The sequence below is a fragment of the Podarcis filfolensis genome (genome assembly GCF_964270895.1).
Source record: "Podarcis filfolensis genome assembly, chromosome: 12".
Lineage (NCBI taxonomy): Eukaryota > Metazoa > Chordata > Lepidosauria > Squamata > Lacertidae > Podarcis > Podarcis filfolensis.
The window spans coordinates 50,379,885-50,398,889 of record NC_139614.1 but is presented as its reverse complement, the minus strand read 5'-3'; the positions used below and the strand labels follow the sequence as shown (position 1 = coordinate 50,398,889).

At 47.1% G+C, this 19,005-nt stretch overlaps 1 protein-coding gene across 2 annotated transcripts in view; it reads left to right on the top strand.

Annotated features, from left to right (window-relative positions):
* VILL (villin like) overlaps positions 1–19,005 on the top strand; it is a 60,060-nt gene that overhangs the window by 18,931 nt on the left and 22,124 nt on the right. For both annotated transcript variants that reach the window (XR_014540464.1, XM_083579467.1), the window contains exons 2-12: positions 806–885; positions 4,605–4,679; positions 7,643–7,839; positions 9,567–9,675; positions 10,506–10,616; positions 10,969–11,168; positions 12,390–12,468; positions 12,634–12,732; positions 14,286–14,439; positions 15,176–15,276; positions 17,221–17,358. Coding sequence is in view for 1 of the 2 variants with exons in the window: in XM_083579467.1 (XP_083435593.1) it covers positions 808–885; positions 4,605–4,679; positions 7,643–7,839; positions 9,567–9,675; positions 10,506–10,616; positions 10,969–11,168; positions 12,390–12,468; positions 12,634–12,732; positions 14,286–14,439; positions 15,176–15,276; positions 17,221–17,358 (1,341 nt within the window). In the remaining variant the exon portion in view is untranslated. The remainder of the gene's footprint in view (positions 1–805; positions 886–4,604; positions 4,680–7,642; positions 7,840–9,566; positions 9,676–10,505; positions 10,617–10,968; positions 11,169–12,389; positions 12,469–12,633; positions 12,733–14,285; positions 14,440–15,175; positions 15,277–17,220; positions 17,359–19,005) is intronic.

Below are 19,005 nucleotides of genomic sequence, written 5' to 3'. Positions count from 1 at the left end.
GATGCAACCAAAAACAGCATAAAATACAGTATAAAACGTGAATAACAATAAATTCAGAATTCAAAAATCAATTCAGGGGGGAAATCCATCCAATAAACATTAGGTGGTCACCAGGGCTAGCTGGCTAAATGAGTCCTATTTGGGCCAGCGGGGAGACCAGGGGAGAATTAGCTGTGGGATCCCAGAGCGGGTAATCTTCATAAAAAGGGGAGGGGGAGGGAAGGAAGGGGAATAAAAGATCAGGCTAAGTTCAAACTGAAAGCCAGGCGGAATAGCTCTGTTTTATAGGCCCTGTGGAAGGAGGTTAAGTCCTGCAGGGCCCTGGTCTCATGGGACAGAGCATTCCACCAGGTCGGAGCCATCACTGAGAAGGCCCTGGCCCTGGTGGAGGATAATCTGACTTCCTTAGGGCCCGGGACCTCTAAACTATGATTATTCATGGACCCCCACTAATGGAATAAATTGAACTGGATTTCCCCCCATCATTTATGCATTTATGTAATTATTTTATTGTGTTTATATCTCACCTTTTTTTCCTCCAAGTTGTTCAAGGTGGCATCCACAGTTTCCCCCCTCCTCATTTAATCTCCACAACAACCCTGTGAGGTAGGCTAGGCTGAGAGGCAGTGAGTGGCCCAAGGTCACCCAGTGAGTGTCATGGCCAAGTGGGGCTTTGAACCCTGGTCTCCCAGATCCTAGCCCAACACTCCAACCATGACACCTTGCTGGCTTTCATTTCATCAAAATATGTACTTTTTAAAAAGAAAACCTTCACCTCCTCTTTTTTCTTTTTTCTTTTTTGCAGTAATGATGGCTGACGCTGAAGCAGACGTGGGACTCCCCATTATTGAGAGGAAGCCAGGCCTCCAGATATGGACCATAGAGGTACAGTACAGCCAGCATCCTCCGTACACCACCTGTATTTTTCGCAGGGTGACACTCCTCAGGCTGTTAGTATTTTGCAGGAGAGACTCAGGCGCATAGCAGAAATTTCAGTTTGTGCAACAGAAGCGGATCCAAGTGTGGGCTTTTTGTGCTTAGGAAAGCAACGGGAGAATGCCCTGAGAAGTGTGGAATGAACAAATGATTTATGGGAAGATGTACAAACACCTCACAGGCGAATCTGAAGACATCTGAAGGCAGCCCTGTTTAGGGAAGTTTTTAATGTTTGATGGACTATTGTATTTTAATATTTTGTTGGAAGCTGCCCAGAGTGGTTGGGGAAGCTCAGCCAGATGGGCGGGGTATAAATAATTTATTATTATTATTATTATTTTATTGAGACGAATGCTCATTGTCATATATACGGTACTCCCCACAGAAAATCAGAACGAAAGCTCAGTAAAGTCTAACTGCCGCGTAAGCTTTGGGCAAGCAAATCAGGATAAATGCTTGATGGAAAGGTCGTGTGGCAGAGCTCACCTTTTCATTTTAATTGGGTTGTTAAATTATACATGAATTAGCTGAACATACTGTCTTGCCAAAGGCAAGGTGGTTCTTTCAAAATGAGATTCAGAAGCAATATAAACTACCCAAGTGAGTGAGAAGATGAAAGGCTTTATTCTAAAACAGCAAGCAATATATACATACCAAGCACTTAAGCACTTACTTCAATCTGCCACTTGGAAGCCCTCAAGAAGTGAAGAAGCAGCTTCCCTGGGTAGCCTCAGTTTGCACGGCCCAGCAGCCGACCAGTCTCTGCACAAGCTTCGAAGAAACTCTGCCCAAACCGTCCAATTTTATAGATAGCCACCCCCTGCCAATGCCTCGCTTTCTCAAAACAATGCCCAACATCAAAGAAGATACCCAGCATTATCCTCCACATATGATTAAGGCAGCTGTGTGTGGAGTTTCACCTCCTGCCAATGTTCTCAAGCCACCTAAGACTGTTCTCACACCATCGAAAAAGTTCACAAGAGCAAGGGAGGTGGAAGGAACAGAGGCAGGAAGGGCTCCTTGTCAGATCACGAAACTCCTCAATACATTTTGTCTTCCAGATGCATTTCTCATACGCACATGTTGAATAACACAACCATTGTGATTGCACATGTAATCATACAAAACAGGACTGTTATTATGAGGGTTGTACTGTCTGCCAATATGGTTTTTACTGTGTTTTCAACTATGTTTTATTGTTGATGTTTCGTAATGTGTTTTTAATGTTGTACACTGCCCTGAGATCTTTTGGTAAAGGGCAGTATATAAACTGTAACAACAGCAGCAGCAGCAGCAACAACAACAACAACACCTTTGCAACAGGGAAGTGAGAGCTGGACCATAAAGAAGGATTGATGCTTTTGAATAATGGTGCTGGAGGAGACCCTTGAGAGTCCCATGGACTGCAAGAAGATCAAACCTCTCCATTCTGAAGGAAATCAGCCCTGAGTGCTCACTGGAAGGACAGATCCTGAAGCTGAGGCTCCAATCCTTTGTCCACCTCATGAGAAGAGAAGACTCCCTGGAAAAGACCCTGATGTTGGGAAAGATGGAGGGCACAAGGAGAAGGGGACGACAGAGGACGAGATGGTTGGACAGTGTTCTCGAAGCTACCAACATGAATTTGACCAAACTGTGGGAGGCAGTGGAAGACAGGAGTGCCTGGCATGCTCTGGTCCATGGGGTCACGAAGAGTCGGACATGACTAAACAACAAAAGTGACCTTTAGGCTAACCTGACTGGTGAACAATGTGTTGTTTTGGTCCTTCTCCAGCTTTTTAATCTGGTGTTGGGAACCCGCAGGTCACCAGATGTCATTGGAGGAGAAAGCTATTCATGGCCTCTAGCCATGATGTAAGGTTGCAGGCTATGTCAGCCGTGTCGTTTTGGGGCAATTTCTCTCTAAAAAAAAAGCTCACTTATTGAAATATGCCAACCCTATAGGATGGCTCTGCCTCTACAACTGGGGGGAGCAGTGCTTCTGGAAATTTCAAGAAGGTGATGTCTGCCAATTGGTGAGAAAGAAGATGAGCATATTATTACGACTCTTCCAAAAACGTTTTTCTTACACCTCCGGATAAGGAAACATTTAACATGGACTTCATGACAGCTTCACTCCTTAGCGTTCCTGCTTGTCCACAGCCTAGGCACCAACATGTGCTAGCTAGTCAAAACCCTGAAATGCATATGAGCTCCATGTGAATTGGCTCTGGGTTCGAAAGCTGCCTCCTGGGAGTCAGTTCCCAACCTGCCCAGAACAGCAATTTCATTCTTCCCAGATCATCTGACTTCGTTTCCTTGTGCCTTGGTGCAAAGGCTAGCAGCTCCCTAAAGAATTCTGCAAACATGGCCCAGAGGAACAGATGGCTGGAGATGGACCTCAGTCCTCCATCTCTGAAATGGTTTTTTTTAAAAAAATGTCCAGCCTTGCAAGTGAGTCCGCAAATTTACTAGTCCTCAATCATTGGCCTAGGTTGGTCAGGTTTAGTACATTATTGCACTGAAATTAACTCTCACCTATAAAAGCTCCCCTGGAGCAGGCTTACAAGTTTGCTTTCATGACGGTGTGATAGCCACCCACCCTTTGGAATGGAAAGGTTTTGGGCGAAGGTTCACCCTTTCGATTTCTGCCTGTCACCCAGCAGTTGAAAGCAGTTGAACTCTGCCAGAAATAAAGATAGGACTCATTGTTCTGATTCTGGAATCGTTTGCTATGGGATTTTTATTTGCTTTTTGTTTCATTACATTTCCATACTGCCCTTCGTCTGAGAATCACAGGGCGGTTTACAACATAAAACGGCAAAAATGCAGACTGTAGTAACAAACGAAAAACAATATTCCCAATGTTTAAAAGGCTGTGTTTCTTTTGTTTATTTAATTTCTACTTGACTTTAAGTTGTCTTTGGTTAACTTTGGCCCACTGTACCAAAGTCTTGCCAGATCAATCCAGAACGCTTTAAAAAAGGGAAGAATCTGGGCTTGCCATTTTACAGGCCCAAATGTACAAGCACACCTGCCTCCACCCTTTCGTGACCTAGGCTGAAGTTGGAGAAGCCAGTGCATCGTTAGTTCCTGCTTCTCTGCCGAACGAGTTTGTCCAGTTTTGCAATTCGTGCTAGAGGTGAAGCGGAAAACTTTTCACGATTAATTAAGCCGAGAAGGATGTGTGAGATCTTCCAAATGTGTATGTTGAGCCTCCATTTGCGGAAACTTTGGCAAGGAGGGAGGGCTGCAGAAAGGTTTGCTTATCTATTTCACAAAAATTATACACCCCTTGATTGGTAGGTGGGGGAATTCGAAGCAGGTTACAAAAAGAGAAAACAATAAAAGCCATAAAATTTTACAGCCATACTTTAAAGCATTCAAAAGTTAAAATACTAACACGGTTTAAAGAACTGTCCTTGCACATAAGCTTGAGATTGATGTATTCTAAAACACAATGAATCACTAAAAACGACAACAACTGCTACTGTTATTTAAATATGTTGGCTTCCTTGTGTTCACATTATTTTATATAAATTCTTTGTGGATTTATTAACGTTTTCTTAGCAATCTCCCCACCTTTTGGCTGTAGAACTGAATCTCCGACAGCGAAGGTTGTCACCCTATCTCTGCATATCTTCTTAACTGGATTTTTATGCTTCTATTGTTTGTTGTTATTATTTTAGAAAATGAAAATGGTGCCTCTCCCTGAGAAGGCCTACGGGAGCTTTTTTGAAGGGGACTGTTACATCATCTTAAACGTAAGTAGCTCTGCTAATGGTGCCATAGGGTGGGAATGAATCATACAATCACAGAACCGTGGAGTTGCAAGGGACCCGAGGGTCATCTACTCCATCCTCCTGCAATGCAAGAATCGTGTCCACAACCAGGTAGCCAATCTTCTTTAGGCACAAAGTAGCCACCTTGCAGGGTTTACGTGTTTGTGCGACAGGCACAGTGCCGGATTTACGTATAAGCTAAACAAGCTATAGCTTAGGGCCCCAGTCATTTGCCCCCTCCCCCCATCACTATTAATGTACTTCTTCTTAATTGTATTTCAGTTCAACAATTTCTTTCATTAAATACATATTTTGTTATGTGCAAATGGCTTTAGATACCTGCTGGGTCCATAAATTACCATAGAGCATATGTTCAGCACAAAACACTGCAACAATTTGTTGTTGTTGACAAAGGACAGCTGGACATATAAAGGGCCCCATTACCTTCAGTAGCTTAAAGGTAAAGGTAAAGGGACCCCTGACCATTAGGTCCAGTCGTGGCTGACTCTGGGGTTGTGGCGCTCATCTCCCTTTATTGGCCAAGGGAGCTGGCGTACAGCTTCCGGGTCATGTGGCCAGCATGACTAAGCCGCTTCTGGTGAACCAGAGCAGTGCACGGAAACGCCATTTACCTTCCCGCCGGAGCAGTACCTATTTATCTACTTGCGCTGGTGTGCTTTTGAACTGCTAGGTTGGCAGGAGCAGGGACCGAGCAACGGGAGCTCACCCCGTTGCAGGGATTCGAACCGCCGACCTTCTGATCGGCAAGTCCTAGGCTCTGTGGTTTAACGCACAGCGCCACCCGCGTCCCTATATAGAAGTGTACTTATGGTTAATTTTAATATGCTATTATTGAATATGTATGTTGTTGTATATGTATATTATTGAATATTGTATACCCAATGTATTGGAGGGTTTCACTGTTTGTGTTTTGGTGGCTGATTTAAAAAAAATAATAATTAAAAAGATCCCCCTGGAAACCTTTGCCATGTTTGCATAGTTCCCCAGATCTCACCATAGTCAGAAAACAAGGCTCCACTTCTCTGTTTCTCTGTGTTCGCGGCCAAACTGTCCGCATTCCCCTCCTCCCTCTTGCCCTCTGGACATGAATTTGCTCTCTTGCCATACCAATCGCTATGGTAACCTCGCTGAGGAGGTGTTTGGCAAATGTTTACTTTGTCGGAGAGCGAGACGGTGCTAGAAAATGGGTTGCTGCGCATGTTGGGGCATGTATTGCGTTTCCGCCTCTCCCCCCCCCCCCCTTCTTCCTGGCAGTGCGCTATCTCTCAAGACCGTCTTAAGGGTGCTGCCGGGGGGGGGGGGGTTCGCCCATGGCGGTGGGGGTCACCTTTAATACACAGGCTGGGGAGGGGTTTCACTTGACAAATCACGTATGTCTCATTGTAGCCGCATTCGCACCTTACGTTTAAAGCAGCATGATGGCATTCTATTTTATATTAATAAATAAATTTTCCACAATTATAACAAATATAACATAGAAAAAAGAAAAGGAAACGCACAAAGAAAGCACAATACAATGTTGAACAAAAACAAAATGGGATCATAAACGCCTATCCCTTAACAACACCCAATTTCTCTTACATTGTTAATTGACTTCCTCAGATCCCTCCCTTCTGAATTTCATTACATCTGCATGTAAAAGCTCTCCAATAACATTCTTAACTAAAATTAATTCCAGCAATTAACTATCTTATTCTCATTTCTTACTATTCTAAATCTCACCTACTTACAATCAAATCCTAATTTAATCCTAGGCCGATTTGGTACTTTCAAGTGACTTCTAATGATTTATATTACAATGTTTATTCAAATAATCCTGAAATTTCTTCCAATCTTCTTGATGCATGGTGGCATTTTAAACAGTTATGGTGCCCCCCCGAAGAGTTCTGGGAACTGTAGTTTGCTATGGGTTCTGAGGGCTGTTAGGGGACCCAAACAACCTACAGTTCTCAAAGTGGGTTTAGCACTCAGTCCCACTTCGCAAGGAACTCTGGCCTCTGATCACTTCAAAACCCCTCTCATAACCACCTCCGATATTTTATTTTTAATGAGATTTGCTTTCTGCTCGTTTCTGTGTCAGCTAGGGACGGGAGGGCAAGAGAAGCTTGACTCAGTTTGCCTTTAGAGACGAATCTATCGCATTCTCATCTCCCAAAGCAACATGAGAATCGAAGGCATCCTTCAAAATTCGCAGCGACGTGAATTTTGCGGTGCTGTTCTTCCAGCCAGTGTTTACAAAAATGCATATATTAAGGGAAAGCGTGTGTAAAGATGAAAATGTCCGTGAAAACAACATACGGAAATGTGCTGCGTTAGGAGAAAGCGCTTGCGAAAAAATGCATGCGCCAGGCAGAACAGCAGACCCAAATGTGTTTATCGGGGAGGAATTTGCACCAAAATGCTCAAGAATTTTCAGGAAGATTTGTGTGTGTGTTTTTAAATAATAATAATCACAGGTTCCTGTAAAAATGTGGAAAACTGAATTTAAAACTGGGAAAATGAGAAACTGGGAGAACTGAAATGGACATAAAAGGTAAAGGTAAAGGGACGCCTGACCATTAGGTCCAGTCGTGGCCGACTCTGGGGTTGTGGCACTCATCTCGCTTTATTGGCCGAGGGAGCCGGCGTACAGTCATGTGGCCAGCATTACTAAGCCGCTTCTGGCGAACCAGAGCAGCGCACGGAAACGCCGTTTACCTTTCCGCCGGAGCGGTACCTATTTATCTACTTGCACTTTGACGTGCTTTTGAACTGCTAGGTTGGCAGGAGCAGGGACCGAGCAACGGGTGCTCACCCCGTCGCGGGGATTTGAACTGCCGACCTTCTGATCATCAAGTCCTAGGCTCTGTGGTTTAACCCACAGTGCCACCCGCGTCCCAAGAAATGGACCTATGCCCTCTGTAATTCCATTTATTCCATCGCAGAACACAAAGACACGTTCCGGATTCGCCACGGACCTGCACTACTGGATTGGGCGCGATTCATCCCAGGACGAACAAGGCGCGGCTGCTTTCTACGTGACTCAGCTGGATGACCTACTTGGCGGGAACCCCGTCCAGCACAGAGAAGTGCAGGGACACGAGTCGGCAGCCTTTAAAAGTTATTTCAAGAACGGCATCATGTGAGCACTGGCGAAAGGCTTGGGGAACCCACTCCATTTCAATGGGGCTCCTGTGGGAAAAACAGATAGAATCAGGCAACAGGCTATCTCCTTTTTAAACCTCTTGTTTAAAAAAGAGCCAGTGTGGTGTAGTGGTTAAGAGTGATAGACTCGTAATCTGGTGAACCGGGTTCGCTTCCCCGCTCCTCCACCTGCAGCTGCTGGGTGACCTTGGGCTAGTCACACTTCTCTGAGGTCTCTCAGCCCCACTCACCTCACAGAGTGTTTGTTGTGGGGGAGGAAGGGAAAGGAGAATGTTAGCTGCTTTGAGACTCCTTTGGGTAGTGATAAAGCGGGATATCAAATCCAAACTCTTCTCTTCTTCTCATTGGAGTCTGGTTCTGGCATGCAGCTGGAGCTCTACTCTCGGGTCAAATCCGATCCAGGGGTGGACAGAGTGGAGGAGAGACACTGGGCTGCCCCCACGAGGGAGCAGCCAGCTCCCTCATCCCAGCCTCAGCTCCACTCCTGTGTCAGGTTTGACCCGGGAGGTGGAGAGAGGAGAGAAAGTCATGGCATATTCAAAAGTCCTATGAGCAACAATAAGGACTAGTAACTTTTATTTTTATTTTCAAAAGGCAAGAGTCTAACAACAGCACACAGTGTAGAACCGAGGCTCGCCTCTTCCTGTCCACAGCTTCAGCCTGCTGTTCACCCACAGCAGGTTTGGGGAAGCTTTGGCCCTCCAGATGTTACTGAACTACAACTCTCCACCCACTTTGTTGGCCATGCTTGCTGGGGCTGCTGGGAGTTGTAGTTCAGCCACATCTGGAGCACCACAGGTTTCCCGTCTCTCGCTTGGACTACTGCAATGTGCTCTATGTGGGGCTACCTTTGAAGGTGACCCAGAAACTACAACTGACCCAGAATGCGGCAGCTAGACTGGTGACTGGGAGTGGCCACCGAGACCTATAACACCGGTCTTGAAAGACCTACATTGGCTCCCAATACGTTTCCGAGCACAATTCAAACCTAAACGGCCTCGGTCCAGTATACCTGAAGGAGCGTCTCCACCCCCATCGTTCTGCCCGGACACTGAGGTCCAGCGCCAAGGGCCTTCTGGCGGTTCCCTCACTGCGAGAAGCCAAATTACAGGGAACCAGGCAGAGGGCCTTCTCAATAGTGGCACCCACCCTGTGGAACGCCCTCCCACCAGATGTCAAAGAGAAAAACAATCATCAGACTTTTAGAAGACACCTGAAGGCAGCCCTGTTTAGGGAAGCTTTTAATGTTTAACAGATTATTGTATTTTAATATTCTGTAGGAAGCTGCCCAGAGTGGCTGGGGAAACCCAGCCAGATGGGCAGGGTATAAATAATATTATATTATTATTATTATTATTATTATTATTATTATTATTATTATTATTATTATTATTATTATTATTTAGAAGCTACTGTTCTCTTAAGGCCTATGGGCACCTGCAGGAATTTTTCCTGGGAGGGTCAAAGTCAAAGTAAAAGACTGGCATAAGGAGCAGGTTAGTTTCACACCTGCAAAAAAGGTGAATAATAGTGCCCTATATATTTTACCTTCCATCTCAGTTTTTACAAGTGCTAGGAACTTACTCTGGAAACCGGGGAGCTGGATATCATGGTTCTCAACTGCCCACTTGCTCCCTACCCCACGGGCACACATGCCCCCATTCCCCGCCCCCTCAATTATTAAAACCTCCTTATCCCCAACAGCTATAAGAAGGGAGGAGTTGCTTCCGGGTTCAAGCATGTGGAGACCAACATGTACAATATCAAACGCCTCCTTCACGTCAAGGGGAGGAAACACGTCTCGGCTACAGAGGTAAGGAGCTGGGCGAGAGCCCGTGGTTGGTTGCCATTTGGATGGTGGCAGAAATTGCCAATGTTCACTTATTCATCCACTTCCAGAACAGAAATCAATCCAGTGAATGTGATTGGTATTTGCTGCTGCTGTTGTTTTCACTCTGCAAATCATATGTGATTGGGGGTGGGAGGGAGGGTGAATCAGCATTGTGCTTCCTTCTCGTTAAAATGAAAGGTGCAGATATCTTTACATTATCCCACACCGTTCATTTTGGTGCAAAGAAAGTAGCTGCGTAGAAATTTGCCATAGAATAAGGTAAAGGGACCCCTGACCGTTAGGTCCAGTTGTGGCCGACTCTGGGGTTGCGGCGCTCATCTCGCTTTATTGGCCGAGGGAGCCAGAGTACAGCTTCCGGGTCATGTGGCCAGCATGACTAAGCCACTTCTGGAGAACCAGAGCAGTGCACGGAAATGCAGTTTACCTTCCTGCCAGAGCGGTACCTTACTTATCTACTTGCACTTTGAGGTGCTTTTGAACTGCTAGGTTGGCAGGAGCAGGGACCGAGCAACAGGAGCTCACCCCGTCACGGGGATTTGAACCGCCGACCTTCTGATTGGCAAGTCCTAGGCTCTGTGGTTTAACCCACAGTGCCACCCGCATCCCAATTTGCCATAGAATACAATGAGACAAATGCGTTGTCAGAAGTCAAATTGCAGCAGAACGGAAAGGGCACTGCCTGCGACAGATACAGGAAACCAATGCCTTCTGACACCCCTAATCGCACCACCCTGCGTTCTTTCTTGTGGCTTCTTGTTTTAAAAAACCCCTTTTCTTTTTCCTCCTGACAGGTAGATCTCTCCTGGAACAGCTTCAACAAAGGCGACGTCTTCCTGTTGGACCTCGGCAAAGTCTTGATTCAGTGGAACGGTCCCTCGTGCAACGTTGCAGAGAAATCAAGGGTGAGTGTTGGAAATCAGAGTGGCATTAATTCTGGCGCAGTTTTCGAGAAATGGCAATGCTTAGGTCCGTTGGTAGAACATGAGACTCTTAATCTCAGGGTCCAAGCCCCACGTTGGATGAAAGATTCCTGCATCCCAGGGAGTGATGGGTGTTTGACTACAATTCTCATCAGGCTTTGGACTACAATTCCCATCAGTCTGTGCTATCTGGGGCTGATGGGATTTGTAGTTCAAAACATCTGGACTCCAACTTCTAGGGGAGGCTGGAGGAGACAATACAATGTTAGATTGACCAACGGTCTGATTCAGCATTATGCATATTGATGCCTCCGTAATTCTCCCCGTCTTCTAGGGCATGGTCTTGGCTCGAAGTATCCGGGACGGCGAGAGGGGGGGCCGGGCTCAGATTGGCGTCGTCGACAATGAGAAGGACTGCCCAGACCTCATGCAGATCATGAAAGCGGTGCTGGGGGAGAGGCACGGGGAACTGCGGGAAGCATTGCCTGATGAGAAAGCTGATGAACTTCAGAAAGCCAATGTCCGTCTTTACCAGTAAGTCTTGGGGAGTTACTTCTCAGTTTCTTTCTCCCTCCCTCTCTCTCTCTCTCCAAAAAAAAGGCAGGTGCCCAAAATTGGCCTGTTTTCTTTAGGCCTGAGAAATTTAAAAAGCAACTCCCGTTGAATTTGAACCCCCCAAATTCTGTGATGGGAAAAGTGATGTAGATGTCTCGAGGGCCTCCTTTATATCACCGTAAATACCAGCTGAAGATTACGGTCATGTTAGTCGCTGATAAGATGCCTTAAATTTGTATGTGCTGTGCTCAGATATAAGTTTGCAATCTAACACGGCACAACACAATAGGAAAAAGCTGCGGGGAGGAAAGAGGAAAGCAGATGTTGAAGCTGCTGCTCTTTCACTGGCCAATGAGTGGGACCATGCTGGTTTCTCCCTTGTGGTGAGGAGATATGCGACCAGTCGTAGGAAGTCGAATTGGGCTTGGCAAATTCCAATAGAAGGAATCAAGGGCTGGCTTCACCTGGCATAACTGAAAGCCCACACCCCTGTATAGGGGGCCTCCATTCAGTCCTTTCCTGATTTCTGACATCAGAACCAAGCTTGGAGAAATGTTGGCAGATGGGGAAGGAAAAATTTTGCACCAGGGGCGAGCTGTATGATTAATATAAAGTGTAGTTTGGCTCTTAGGTCTGAGGGGGAGAGTTTCAAGGATGGCGTTCCAGCCAGACAAAAACTGTTCCAAGGGGTGCAAAGCACGGGTGGGGTGGGGCTGGCCTGTAGAGAGTCACAGGGGCCAGATGGGGAGTGTTGGGGGGCCGCATTAGCCTGAGGATAACTGGATAACTCCCCAAGGAATGGGTGGTATTTAGGTCTTTAGGGTTGAGGGCAAGGAGCGTCTCCACCCCTATCGTTCTGCCCAGACACTGAGGTCCAGCTCTGAGGGTCTTCTGGCGGTTCCCTCACTGCGAGAAGCCAAGTTACAAGGAACCAGGCAGAGGGCCTTCTCAGTAGTGGCACCCACCCTGTGGAATGCCCTCCCACCAGATGTCAAAGAGAAGAACAACCATTAGACTTTTAGAAGACATCCAAAGGCAGCCCTGTTTAGGGAAGCTTTTAATGTTTAACCGTCCACTATATTTTAATACTTTGTTGGAAGCCGCCCAGAGTGGCTGGGGAGACCCAGCCAGATGGGCGGGGTATAAATAATAAATTATTATATTATTATTATTATTCCTATTGTCCATTTCCTCCTGCAGCGTCTATGAAAACGGGAAGGATTTAGTAGTTCAAGAAATTGCTACCCGTCCCCTGACTCAAGACCTCTTGCAGCATGAGGTAAGGTACTAAATAGTCTGTGCAGAATGGTTGTTGTGACATCCTCTCTCTTTTGGTCCCCCTGTGAGAGTATCTGTCAGTTTAGCAGATATGTGCCCTGGTCTACAAAGTCCTGGGTTCAAATCCAGTGAAGGTTCTTGTCACACACACCCTTTATTTTAACAGGACTGTCACATTTTGGACCAGGGAGGTTTTAAAATTTACGTCTGGCGTGGAAAAGACTCCAGCAAAGAAGAGAAGAAGGCAGCGTTCAGCCGAGCAGTGGTGAGTTGGGCGTTCAAGTAAAGGTGCAAAAAAAAAAAGTGGTTTTTTTTATTCCGCTTAAAAAGGGGGTGGGTGGGAAACTCAGTCAGATCACAACAGGGACATTCAGACACAAAGCATGCAGAAACAGCTAATGGCATGGACAGAGTGCCAAATCTGAATCAGGGAGAGCTGGGTTCAGGTCTCTTCCTACGAGGCCAATACCTGAACGCACCTTGGAGGGTTCTTGCAAGGAATGTAAATATAATTAGGAAATTATTAACAATGGGCATCATAATTATTGTCATGCCCTAAAGAGAGAAACACAGAGTGAAGTTTTGAACCTGGCACATGTTTGCGTGGCGAGTTCCCGCCCCCTCCCCCAGTGGAAATAAAGACACATGACACAATTATTAAGGTTAATGGGCTAATTAAGGCCACAGCTTTATTGGTTACAGGTGATGAACGGTATTGGCTTAGGCATTGGTCCTAACTGACTATATCTGGCTTCAGCCCATCCACTAGAAGTCCAGGAAGGGTTAACCACCAGTAGGGGGAGCCTTGCTGATGCACATCAACTAGGAACTCCCCCGGGGTCACTGATAGGGGGCGTGCCTTAGGCCCTCACCTCCATAGGCTTCAGACAGGGCCACGCCCCCCAGAATCCTTTATCGGACTACCCTTCAGTATGTGGGGCAGGTGATGCCGCTTCCTCCCCTCTTCCATCTACAGAACTATACCAATGCCTAACCGCCAATACCAAGAAAGTTGTGATGATTTGCTACGAGGCAGGCGAAAACCAAGTGGCTGGTGCCAATTTTCCAAGTGGAAAAATTCCTACCAGGCCCCTCAACAGCGACCAACCAAGGTCCATAGCAAGGTCAAGGAACGAAAGCCTTAAAGGGCGGGAGGGTGGGAAACAGGAACAGCTGGTAGGCGGCAAAAGAGGGAGGTTCCCCGGCCGTGCCTGCATTTAAATCAGGCAGACCACGCCCCCCAAGCCAGCCAATTGGCTGGCCAGGGGGTGACGCGGCCAGGGATTCCCCCAATCACGCAGGGGCTGGGCTCCAGCCCTGCGCACATGGTGGGGCCGTGACGCCCGCAATCCCACCTCCTCTGCAGGGCGGAAGTGGCTTTGGCAAAATAAAAGTCAATGTGCATATGCTAAATAATAGCTGAATAATTTGTCTTGTTTTTGAGAGTCTGGGCAAAGGGCAAAAAGTTCTATAGGACCTGAAAGCTCCACCCCAAGTCCTTGTTCCAGCCTCCATTGCCCCTTCCCTCCTTTGGGGAATGCCCATGCCCTTAGCTGCCTTTAGCAGCCTTGAGGAGTAGAATAGAAGCACTCTTTTTAAAACAACAAGAACAAGGCAGAATGCTAATATTCCACTAATAATATAAATTCTTCATCCAGTACCAAACATATGCATCTGCTTTGCAGTAACAGCACTATAGGATATGAATGTTTTCTTGGCCATCGCTGCACTCCGCGGGTGACTAAGTTATAGATTTGCAGAATTATTTCCCTTTGGTGATTTGCCAGAATCGCTGACACGTTCTCGGGGTCCTTCTAGGGTTTCATCCAAGCCAAAGGGTATCCCCCCACCACGAACGTAGAAGTCATGAACGACGGGGCGGAGTCGGCGATGTTTAAGCAACTCTTCCAGAAGTGGTCGGAAAAAGACGAGACTCAGGGACTTGGCAAGACCTACAACGTTGGCAAAATTGGTGAGACAGAAACACCCAAATCTCTTTCCTTCGGACAAAGGTTGACATGATGTTAAATGCACTTTTGCACTTAATGAGCAGGGTTTTTATATTTTAAAAAATGCTAATTGCTCCAGCCTTTTGGGGGGGGTGGGAGGGGGGTGATAATTAGGCCTGGGTCGCTCAGTTGCTTACAGCATGGTGCCGATAAGGCCAAGGTTGCTGGTTTGAGCCCAATACAGTGGTACCTCAGGTTACATACGCTTCAGGTTACATACACTTCAGGTTACAGACTCCGATAACCCAGAAATAGTGCTTCAGGTTAAGAACTTTGCTTCAGGTTGAGAACAGAAATCATGCTCTGGCGCCGCAGCAGCAGCAGGAGGCCCCATTAGCTAAAGTGGTGCTTCAGGTTAAGAACAGTTTCAGGTTAAGTACGGACCTCCGGAACGAATTAAGTACTTAACCCGAGGTACCACTGTATGGGACAGCAGCATATTCCGGCACTGAAGGGGGTTGGACTAGATCAGGCTTCCTCAATCTTGGCCCTCCAGATGTTTTTGGCCTACAACTCCCATGATCCCTAGCTAGCAGAACCAGTGGTCAGGGATGAAGGGAGAGAGAGCTCATCTGCTGTGTGTGAGAGAGGCTACGCACATCCTATAAATAGGCATGTCCCAGTCCTTATGACATATATTGCTTGCAGTGAATGCGGTTCAGTCAGGTGAGATAACATCTCTCTGTGTTCTATACGCAGCCAAAGTGGATCAAGTCAAATTTGACGTCACGCAGTTGCACGCAAGACCAGAGTTGGCTGCTGAACAGCGGATGGCCGATGATGCCTCTGGAAACGTAGAGGTGAGTTCTTCTCCGCCCTACCTTGATGCCAGCTCCAGATTTTGGAGGATATTGGGCAAGACATCATTGCCATTTATCACCAGCTGCCATTTATCTCATATTTTTTATTTATTCATCCATTGCATTTATATACCACCTTTATCTTCCGAGGATCTCAGAGTGGTGTCCATGGTTCCCCTCTTCCCCATTCCATCCTCACAACAACCTTGTGAGGTAGGATAGGTGAAGAGATGGGGGCTGGCCCAAGGTCACCCAGCTTCCGCTCCTAGCCGTCTCCTCCCACCATTGTCTGGGCCAGTGCCGGGGAGACAGGACATGCAAGCAAGTTGCAATAGTGTGATGGCCTGGGACTCGGGCTCAGACTCGGAACCAGAGGAGACTCAGTCCGCACCGGATCCTTTGCCTCAGGCATCACCTGAACCAAGTCTGGGGCCTGATCCTGAAGAGTCCCAGTCTGCACAGGTTCCCCTGCAACAAACACCAGCTGGGCCAAGTCAGGGGCCTGAGCCTTCCCCGGCTCCAGATGTGGGGATGACTGACCTCGTTGCCTTCAGCTGGGCCATCACTTACAGCTGCTCCACTACCGGTTTGGTCAGGAGAGGCTGAGATGGTCCCTGGGTCTAGTAACCCACCAACGTCTCCCAAGCAGCAGAGACTGAGGTCTGAGAGAAGGAGAGACCTGAGAACTCGCAGGAGGAGTGCTCACCTTCGGGCGAGACAGGGAGGTGAGTCACCGGGGAATCAGGACCGGCCACTGCCCCGACAAAGATAAAAGGCTGTCGGACCCCGCCCCAGGTTGCGGGAGCAACATAGCTGTTTGCTAGATGCTGCCTGAGATCCTATACCTGTCCTTGCCTGGTTTCCTGCCTTGGCCCTGTTGGACAGACTCCCAGCGGAACCTTCGGATTCTGGACCGTTCCTGGACCGCGTTGCTCAGGTTACCCCTGAACCCAGCACAAATAATCAGGAAGGAGGAGGGCCAGGTCCAGAGGATATTTGTCCATGGGTCTGTTAATGGGGTGCTGCAACCTCAGCGGGTGCCTGGCTGGGTTACTAGCCTGCCTGCAAATTTCATCCAGTTCTTCCAACGACAACAAAGAAGTTTCTAGGTGATCCTGTAAAAAAAGAAAAACCACCACAACTGTAATGATGCCCAGCACAGAGACAAAATCCTGCACCTGTTTGACCAGATAGTAGCAATTTTCCTTGGGCATGAGAAGAAGCGATAGGCAGAAATGGACAGCCATTTCTACTCACTGCTGTTTTCACCAGCTGGGCCAAGAGGTCATCAGTTCTACGTGCTCTTGGACAAGGTGAAGTGTGGCCATCTGCTGGGGGCAAGGGCGAGGTATCAGCTGGGCCCCCGTGGTGAAGCTGGCATATGGCTGGGATAGCTCACTTGGTAGAGCATGAGGCTTGTGATCTCAGAGTCGTGGGTTCCAGCCCCACACTGGGCAAAAGATTCCTACATTGCAGAGGGTTGGACTAGATGACCCTCATGGTGTTTTCCAGCTCTACAGTTCTATGATTCTATGATATTCCTGTTAGGTTTCAGAAAGCCAATGGCCCACTTTGTAAAGCCCACCTGCATTCTCAGAGCCACCTAGGCCTACTTTGTCAACTGTAAGCAGAACCTCGCAATGTTGAGACTTGGATGCCTGAGTTCGCTTGTTTTCCTCTTCCCTCCCCACCCTTTTTTCCTTTTGTGCCATTTCCGATTGTAAGCCCCAGGGGCAGAGTCTGTGTCATTTCTAGTGAATTGTATGCTGCTGTGGGATGTTTTCAAGCTGAAGAGCAGGGTCCAGGTGCTTTAAATAAGAAACAAACAGGCACATTTCTGAGAACGAATGTTGCTTTAAATTAGCTGGCCCAGCATTTTCTAAACTGTGCACACCACCTCATCCCCACAACCCTGAATTCCTAACTCTGTGCTTCTCTCCATAGGTGTGGAGGATTGAGGATCTAGAAATGGCTCCAGTTGCCCCCAGGACCTACGGGCAGTTCTATGGCGGGGATTGTTACCTCATCTTGTACACCTACACAAAATTAGGCAGGCCTCATTACATCATCTACATGTGGCTTGTAAGTAATGGCTGAGATCAAGAGGTGTGGTTTCATTATTTGGCAGTGTCCTCTGAGAAGGTGAATCGGGCCCAGTGGAACGCTGGTGTTTTTACATCTTAAGCCTCCTGTTTTCTTAGTGACTTTGAGAATCGACCTACAGATTAAAGTGGAGAGTACAGAGTGCTAGAGGCTGTTTTGGCTCCATAGTGTGGCATACAGTTAAGGCTATCAAGCTGCCCAGAGAGAGCAGGAATTGCTCAATTTTTCATTCTGTTGAACTGTCAGGGCCAATCAAATTATTATTATTATTATTATTATTATTATTATTATTATTATTATTGCCCTGCCCATCTGGCTGGGTTTCCCCAGCCACTCTGGGCGGCTCCCAACATCATCATCATCATCATAATGTGACAAAATATCAAACATTAAAAACTTCCCTAAACAGGACTGCCTTCAGATGTCTTCTAAAAGTCAGATAGTTGTTTATTTCCTTGACATCTGATGGGAGGGCATTCCACAGGGTGGGCGCCACCACCGAGAAGGCCCTCTGCCTGGTTCCCTGTAATTTCGCTCCTCGCAGTGAGGGAACTGCCAGAAGGCCCTCAGAGCTGGATCTCAGTGTCCAGGCTGAACATTGGGGGTGGAGACGCTCCTTCAGGTATACTGGGCTGAGGCCGTTTAGGGCTTTACAGGTCAGCACCAACATTTTGAATTGTGCTCACAATGAGTTGCATTTAACATAGCACTAAGCAAATTGTTCCGTTAGTCCAAATATTTCTCCTTGCATAACAGAAAGCTCTCCCCCAGCTCCCTAAATCTGTTCTGGGAGCCCCTCAACCCTCCAGAGCAGACTTGGGGATGTTGCAGTGGGCACAGGCAAGGGGAGAAAGTCCTTTTGCACTTGTACTAATCTTTGCACTAGCACTTGCAAAATTATTCAGTTGAGTGCACATAAAACAAAGTAAATGAAAGCCAGAATCAGTTTTCTTTAACACAGTTAAACCAAGGGGTGAACTGTGAAATTGTTCTAACTGTATGCCACAACTTTGCAGCATATGCTTTCTTAAGACCCACCCAAATTATCCGGGATGCACCCTATGATACAAAAACGGCCTTATATCATCCAGCTCTTCTTCCTGCCTCAATGACCAAGTCTAGCCCAAGCTAAACCAACTATTAGACACCCCACACTTCCCGGAGTGAGTCCTCTTGCGGTGCTGGGCAGTTTTCTTCCCTCTGGGTGAGAGTGAAGGGTGTTGGTGAATTTTGTTGAGAACTGAAATGGGGACAGTTTTCCTCACTAGGGTGAGATGTCTCTCCCCCCCCCCATTTTATTATCGTAATTGTTTCTACATTTGCACCTATTGACATAAATTTCACTGTGCAAATTGATTACCTCTCTTCTTTTTTTAGAGGCGAGGGTGACACATTCCTTCGTTGGGGGCCATGCCTAAGCAGGCCACCCCCCTAAAGCTTGTCATCTAGTCCCCTCTAAGTCAGGCTTCCTCAAACTCGGCCCTCCAGATGTTTTGAGACTACAATACCCATCATCCCTGACCACTGGTCCTGCTAGCTAGGGATCATGGGAGTTGTAGGCCAAAAACATCTGGAGCAGGATTCCTCAAACTCGGCCCTCCAGATGTTTTGAGACTACAATACCCA